General features: G+C 45.7%; 1 protein-coding gene across 1 annotated transcript; it reads right to left on the bottom strand.

The window, feature by feature from the left end:
• Positions 1–737: 737 nt before the first annotated feature.
• Positions 738–7,652, bottom strand: GPR78 (G protein-coupled receptor 78). Its single transcript, XM_062638748.1, has 3 exons — positions 6,688–7,652; positions 6,138–6,251; positions 738–2,236 (listed from the first exon to the last, which is right to left on the bottom strand). The coding sequence occupies exons 1-3, from the start codon at positions 7,353–7,355 to the stop codon at positions 1,999–2,001; spliced, it is 1,020 nt and encodes a 339-aa protein (XP_062494732.1). The 5' UTR covers positions 7,356–7,652; the 3' UTR covers positions 738–1,998.
• Positions 7,653–8,404: the final 752 nt, after the last annotated feature.

The raw sequence follows: 8,404 nt of genomic DNA on the forward strand, positions 1-8,404 counted from the left end.
CTCATTCACAGATAAATGCTCTAGTCTATCAAAACCTTTTGGCACAAAAATGACTAAAAAATGACTGAAAATTTAACATCCACCCCCCACAGATATATGTGTTTCTTGTATTGCAGCTGCAATGAAAGACTGAAGCACTGGGGTTTTGTAGCGGGAGGCATGTGGAGGCAGACAGGAGGGCAGTAAAACTGGAAAGATTCCATAGACGACTTTTTTTTTTTTTTCTGAAATACTGTATTTACACAAAATTAGAGAGAGTACAAATACTGTTACTAAGAAGACAAAACCATTCTAGTACATTCAATTTAAACGCAGGCAGAACTATAGATGCAAAACACAGAGGCCTAAGGTACTTGCAAGGAGGGCAAAAAAGTGCCAGAAGGGCCTCAGAGATTAAAAGCAGGACATAAGAGAACATAGTATTTGTCACACAGCATCACCTTTCCTTGATTTCACTGGGCTTGCAATAAGATGCTCTCCTTCCTCATTGTGGGTAGTGAGGAAAACCCTCTTGATGTGCGGACTGCTCAACACTGATTTTAAAACACAGTTAAGTGTGTGCTTAATTTTTAGCATGGGAATAGAGCTGTTAACTTCAAATAAAATTAGATTTGTGCCTAATCACATACTTACATGCTTAGTTTGACCAGGAATAGCCTTCTCAATGCTTCAAAAGGTCAAGTCCATTGTTACATAAAAAATAAGTGTTCTTTACCATCTTCTTTTTTTTTTTTCCCCTTAAAATATACTTTAGAATTTCTTTAATTTTACCCTTATGTAATCAATTAGAAAATAGTAGCTTACTGAATGCCATAGAATATTTTGGTTCATGTCATATAATCAAAGGAATATAGTTAAAAAATAATTCCCACATTTTTCCAAAGCCTGTTTAGATTTCAAAAGAAATAAAAGAGAAAAATACATGTAATAATAAAGCAGCTTTGTATTTCTGGGCATTTGGCAGCAGGTCTGTTATAACATTTCTCAGACATCTCTTGGTATCAGTTAAAATCAACAGATTAATTGATCATTACAAAAGAAAAGATTGTACAATATTATTACAATCCACCAAATATAGCCAATGCATGAAATATTTTACATATTAAGTACCCCTTAAAAAGAATTAACATATTTCAGCCTGTTCTTTGAAAACACATAGCTTCTGAAGTAAGATATCTTAAACACAGTGGTATCTGTCACTTCTACTGTCTAACTGCTTTTTTTTTTTCCTGAATAAAAGCTTGTTTGAATAGGACTACTAGCTCAGTGATGGAACTACAGTGCTATTTAACTAAATTCCTTATACATCTTTGTTACTGTTGCTGTTATTGTAATCACATACCACTGAAGTGCTAAATATTAGTAACTCAGATATGTGGACTTTGGTTATGCTTGATAGAATACCAGCATATCAAATGTATGTACCACTTCCTAAAGGCTATGTTACAATCATGATGCTTAGTAATAAATAATAGTAACAACAATCTCAGATTCAAAGTGCTGACTCACTTGAGGCACCAATACAATAAACCAATCAATTAAAAGACTTATTTGTAATGTTCAAAGCTAACAGAGCAGATCCTGGGCTGCTGAGTTATACGCGCAACAAGTCCGACTCTGAACCTCTCCTTCCACCCTGGGGATTCCTGTGGTCCCAGAAGACACTGGAATGTCATGTCTGATGTGGAGTGCTCCAAAACATACAAGTCTTCAGACATGAAACATTAAAAGCTCTCTAAGCTTCTCTAAAGCCTCCAAAGGCTCTCTTTAAACCCCTCAAGCCTACTCCATTCACAAAGGGACATGACTTTGCCAGCTATTGTACTTGGCTGCAGACCAGGGCAGAGCCTCTCATGAAAGTCCACAATTAAATGCATTGCACTAATGCAGCTTTCATACCCTGGAGACACTGTCACCACTGTTGGTTTTAGAGGGAAAGGCAGCTTCCCAGCAGCAGCAAACACCTGTCTCCCTTGAGGGGGAATGCTTTTCATGTCGTTAGTTTGTTCTGTGCAAGCAGTAATCGTTTTCGGTGTCAAGAGAGCTGTTGTACCCCGAGGACGGATACAGGTCCCTCTTTAGTATCCTATTGACGATGTTGATCAGAACTTTTTTGTACTGTTGACGTAAAAGTGAGTAAACAAATGGATCTGATGCAGCCTTACTGTAGGTGAGGCACTTGCTTATAATTCCCCAGTAGTAATTTATGGTAACAAAAGGAAGGAGCTCTATCAACCTGTTAAACATTAAAGAGAGATGGAAACACTTGAGTGTTATATTCACACTGAGACCAGTGCTCAACTCATGCCTCATGAAACATTAAGGTAGCACTTATTTTCTTACAGTACACAGTCCCTGAAGAAGAAGGGCCCTGTACTTACTCCTTGTATTCAATAAAGTCAAAGGAAACTTTCCTAGCAAGGCCACTTGGAGACAAGGATTATTCCCTCTATGGAAAGAGAGAAAAAGCGTGTTTTCAATGTTAATGCTCCTATGCATCAGAGATAAGAAAGTGCTGCAGTTTATTGCTCACTTTCTGAATTTTGAGAGTTGTGCTGACAAGTGGTGAAAATCTCAGTGACATAATTAATTAATTAAATAGTTAAGTGACTTTCCCATGGCAAGCCTGAGATAGGCAAATATGACTTGTGGCATTCAGGCTCACTCAACTCAGTTGCATAAGTATAGCTGTCTATTGACACTTAAGACAGTTGGGCATAACACCCTTGGCATCAGGCTGCTGCTCCTGGAAGTTGTGGGTCTCCTTTGGGTCCTGTGTCATATCTGTCAACCTACATAGAGGTTTTGGATACTATGCAGCATCTCAAATGACACCAGGAACCTTGTCTAGGTCATAGAATCCACCCCCTCAGGTACAGAACAGTGAATCTGCATTACACCACTGCTGTGAATTATCACATATGCAAAGAGAATTCCTGGTAGACCACTGTATTATGAAGAACACGACACCTGCAATCCCATAGTATGCGTAGGAGCACAACTACATATACTTACCTATGAAAGTTTCTGTGTGCACTTGTCTGACTGCTAGTTTGGCCAAAGAAAACAAGGAGACAACAGTTTTATCATCATTATATGAACAGCCAGATGTCTCCAGACCTGTGTCTCCTACTCTGTGCTTCACGGTTGATTTAGTGTCTTCAGCACCTCGGTTGAGATGGGTGTATTAATCAAGGGGGAAGAAACTGCAACTAAGTTAAACAATTTTTACACAGAAATGAGAGCAAACCTTCAGACTGTTTCAGCAAACATCTGGCACACAGCTTATCTGCAGCAGGCAAACTCTCCAAGAGGGTGGAAAGAACAGGGTGAGAAGCTTTTATTATCTGTACATCTTTGGTGATGTACAGTGAAGCCTTTTGCAGGAGCAAGAATATATTGTATTGCTACATTCATTCCAGAAGTGAAAAAAAGTACTATGAGATAAAATAAGCCTTTTCTGTAGCCTAAAAACATCACTGTTTGAAGATGTTAGATCAGAAGCTTTCTCAAGGCTTGAAGAACCTTCTGGCCTCTTTCCAAAGTGCAGAGCTTCCAATGTGCAGGGTGTTGACTTTTGAAGCTGTTCCAATCCTTCTGCATGGAAAAACTGACTTACCACCTCTAGGACTGAACATTGCAACAAGGGGTTGAACTCTGACAGAAAAAATTCTCATTTTTATGTGTAAAAGTGAAATCATTCTTATGGCAAGTGCATTTAAAACCCGATGACTTTTGTTTAAAGCTGCTTGGAAAAAATTCCAGTCAATTCAAAACAGAGATAACAGGAAGACACAAAATGTGAGAAATAAATAATTGTATAATAAGTGACACTTGGTTGTTTAAGTTTATCCAATTCTGCATATTGTTCCAATACAAGAAATACACATTTGATATTTACACAATTGATGTTTTTATAAAGGCAGTAAACAAGAAGAGTAAGGTATCTTTCAGTCATGGAAATGGATGTATTACTATGTGTTCCCTTTAATGTGTTATGGGCCCAAACATAATTGCACTGAAGCCAAGAGAAGAAAAATTACACAGATTTTAATAAGATAAAGGGCCCGGCCAAATCAAGTCAGCCTGAGAAATATCCATCTGAATACACCTTAGTATCATTTTCTTGTTTTCAGTGCCATTACAAAAAAGATGAAATTCATCTGTCAGCTTTTAGTGAACAGATGAATATATTGCTAATGATCCTAATCTCATTCAAGTTTCTGAAATGAGGAGCAAATACTGAGCACAAAACGCAACCTGAGTCACGGGGCCAAAGAGCAAGAAAACAGGGAGGGTGTCTTTCACATTGTCTCCATTGAGATTGCTTCAGTGCCATCCCCCTGGAAACCAGAAGTGGGGAAGAAAGGTGAAACAGGCATGGGAGCAAGTCCTCCAGCCTCACTTCCACCACCTTTTATCTACTGCTGCCTGGAAAATCTCTTGCCATTGGGGCAAAAAGCCTTTAAGGATGTCCTCCCCAGACCCTTGCCCATTTTGCTGTCACTGACCAACTTGGTCCTTGTGGCTGAGATAGAAGCTGTGCCTTGACACACACATTTACGCAAACCAAGTCTCAGTCTTTTCTCTAGTGACACATAAGGAACCAGTTTTTCACACATAGAAAATGCACCATCTCACATTTGCCAAATGCAAGGTCTGAAGAAGGAAGTCTCTTTTATTTTAGAAGTTTATGAAAAGTATCTTCACCCTGAAAAATGTGGCAGTGTTAGAATTTGCTGAGCTTGGTAATGTTCAGATGGAAAGAAGATGGCAAAATCCACTTTGCTCAATATAATTTTATCCTGATTATGGCAAAAGTGAATAGAAAATGACTCAGAATGTACTGAACAGTGATCAATTAACCTTTTTACTCTGTGATGTAATGTTAATATTTGTAACAATCCTTTCAACTGCAGAAAAAAAGAAACAAACCAGTCATCCAGGCAATCAGTCAAGAATCCCTTCAACGTATAAATGGGAACTGAAATACATGTCATCCTAAAGGTTAAAAAATGTAGTAATTTTTGAGCACAGGCCTAAATCTGTGCAAGAAAAGGGCAAAGGCAAAAATCATAAATGGCATGTATGTATGCTGCTGTGTAGGATCAGTGCACTAAAGCTGGCTGATTTCTACAAACCAGGGTGGTTGCAGACCCTGGTAGCTTGGTAGCAACCTTGAGGAGCCTTCATGAGGGTTGGTTTGTGGACTAGTGCACCTTCCTCAACAGAAGGAAGTATTTGAAGGTACCTTGCACACACTGTTAAGTGGGAAATAGTGTAAAAAATCACTTGTGAAAGAAGATGTAGCCCATTTTAGTCCAGAGATGAAAGGCTAAACCCTGAGGTGCTGCAATTCAGTGTAGTAACATTAGCTTCCAGCTCACTGGGGTACGCAAGTTATGAAAATAATAGCCATATGTTCTATAAAGACTATACAAGTATGGAACAAGAACAATTCATGACTACTTAAAAAGGTGCAGACCATCAGGGTGGATTCCAGTAACTCTGGACAGTTGAGGCGCATGGTGTTTCCTATACATTTTAAAAATCTAATGATTGGTTTCCCTGGGAGATAACTCTTACACCTCATCACAAGGCCATGCTGCATCATTGGCAATGCATTTACAGCCATTAATGTTTCCAGACACAAAGTTTATCTGACAAGTTATCAGCCTGGAGAAACGTAAATTATGTCACCTCAGCTGCCAATAACAGCAAGCCTGGCCTTATGCCTTGAAAGAGCAAAAAAGACCTGAGTTGATCAGGAAAGCTGGCTGCTTTCCTCTCTATTGCTCAGGTTGTGCTAATAAGGAAGGGTGGTGAGGCTTTTCAACTGCCTTCATCTCCCACTGGCATGTAATTAATTCCTGGTACTTGTCCTAAAAGCCTCTTGCTCTTGGCAGAGGTGCCCAGACCTGGCTGCAATAGAGAAAGGAAAGCCAGAGACTGGGTGTGCAGGCAGAGTCAGTGTGTGTAAGCTTGTGTGAGTGTATGTGAGTATGCTCTGCCACTCAGAACCAGCCCCGGGTCTCCACTAGGTTCTGGTACCCCAAAATTAGCTGTTGCCTCCTTCCCCCCGGGCACCTGCACATCAGAGGGCATATTAGTTCCCCGCCCCAACAGGCGATACTAACCTGGTGATAATGTAAGGACCAAAACAGATCACAAACGACCCTATAAAAATACTGATTTTCTTGGTAGCCCGCTGCCTCCTCCGTTTCTGCTCATTAAGACAGCGCTGCTTCACACTGCGAAGGGAAAAGAGCAGTTGGTGGGTTAAGGCAAGAAGCGGGGAGGCGAGAGAGGAGCCCAGGGGAGAGGGGAAGGACGCGCTCCCGGACCGAGAGCATGTGCACCCGGAGAGGGAAAGGCAGGGCAGCCCCTGAGGGCAGCCCCTGCCCCGCCGAGGATGGGGACTATCGCACTCACCAAAGCAGCGATTTCCGGTTAAAAGGGAGCGCCCGTCAGAGCGGGATTAGCATTTAAATAAAGCGGGTTACAAATGCACAACCCACCGTTTTCTGGCACTATGAGCAGCGTCTGAAAGTAGAGGCAGAAGCGGTCGCCATGTGGCCGTGGCAGGGGAGGGTAGGACGGGGTGCTGGGGGAGTCAGGGCATTCTCTCCGCTCGGGGTACCTACCGGGGATGCCCCGGGGCTATGCATACGAACACACACGCGTTACCTGGGGTGGATATCCACCAGCAAAACCAGAGTCTGCATGGTGATAATGTCTATCCTCTTGCAGTGGAATCGTGCAACTTTCAGCACCTTTAAATAGGTGAAACACAAGATCACCAGTGATAGCATGAAACTGGTGGAGTGAAAGACGATGGTGAACACTGTAAATCTTCTCCGCTCTGTCTCTTCCTTCAGGTGCAAGGTGCAAGAGGCATAAACGCTGCTGTAGTCTACCCACGAGTAAAACAAGGATACCAAGGGGAACGTGAGGGAGTGGAGCCACGAGTAGCCCATCAGTATCACAGCGTCCTTATACCGCATCTTGCTAGTGTAGCTTAAGGGGAACACCACAGCAATCCATTTGTCGATGCTGAGTGCTGCCATGCTCAGCATTGTGTTGGAAGTCAGGAAAGTTTCCAGGAAACCCACCGCTTTGCAGACGCAGCCCCCGAGGGGTTGCTGGCTCCTCAGGATCCCCAGAAGGGTAAAAGGCATGTTCAGGACGGTGAGGAGCAGGTTGCAAAAGGATAAGTTCACCAGGAAAACCCCGGCGACCTGCTTGCGGATCTCCGTACTGTAGACGAAGCATAGCAGCACCAGGAGGTTGGAGAGCAGGGAGACAACCAGCACCAGCACGAGGAGCAACGCCAGCAGCACGCCTGCCAAGTCCATCTCTCAGCGGGTCGCCGGGAGCGGGCGAGGGCAGGAGGAAGGGGGCACCCGAGCCGGCACCGCAGCCTCGCCTGCCGCCGCCCGCGGCCGCCCGCGCATGTTGCCGGCGGCGCGGACAGGGGGCAGGGGCCGGGGCAGCGGGGTATAGGGAGGGCAGCAGCGGGAGGGAGGCAGAGCTGAAGGTGCAGAGAGAGGGGCGAGAGGAGCGGGGCTGGCAGAGCGGAGAGGACCCGCGGGGGAGAGGGGTTCCCTGACAGCGGTGCCAGGTGGCGGGGGAGCGGGGTCCGGAGGAGCGGCTTCCGGAGGAGCGGCGTCGAGGCACCCGGCTGCAGGAGCCGGAGGTAAGGGGGAGATCGGGGGACCCGGCAATGGGAGCCGGAGCTAGCGGGGACGGGGCACCCGGAAACTGGGGCTAGCGGGGACGGCGTTATGCGGCCCGGAGCCGGGCTGGGTCTGGGGGGAGCCGGGGCGCGGTGCTCGCTGCGCGCTGTCCTCGGTGCTGAAGCGGGCGCCGCTCCGACGGCCGCGCCGCCCTGGCCTCAGGCTGCGGTCCGCCTTGCCCCCCGCCCCGGCGCCCGCTCCATGTCCCACCGCGGCTGCCCCTCCGCCGGGCGCACGGCCTCCTTCAGGCAATGAGCATCTTCCTCCGGTGCCCAGCCCCTGAAATACTCGAGCCTCCGAGCCTCCCGCGGCGACTCATGCGCAGACGAGTGGCTGCGAGGCACAGGCTCAGCCAGGGATCGCGGATCTGTCTGATCCACTCCTGGACCGCAGGAGAGCGCAACAGGAAGCCCAACTTTCCGCTAATGCGCAGACCAGGATCAGACCTTGCTGGCAACGAGTTGCTACTAGTTTAATCCCTGCGTAGGGCTCAGGCACACCCTGAGCGCATCGGCTGCTTCCAGCATTCCTGGACACTGGCGAAAAGCCAGCGCCTGTGCCCCCGCTGCGACTGAGGGATCACTTGCCCTTTCTCCTCCTTTTATCTCTTAGCACCTAGAGGAACTATGGTTACCCACCCCCTGCCTATTAACACTGTTTACCCGCCA

This window comes from Pezoporus occidentalis, unplaced genomic scaffold, assembly GCF_034315485.1.
Source record: "Pezoporus occidentalis ecotype Australia unplaced genomic scaffold, CSIRO_AGI_Poc_V1 ctg58, whole genome shotgun sequence".
Classification (NCBI taxonomy): Eukaryota; Metazoa; Chordata; class Aves; order Psittaciformes; family Psittacidae; genus Pezoporus; species Pezoporus occidentalis.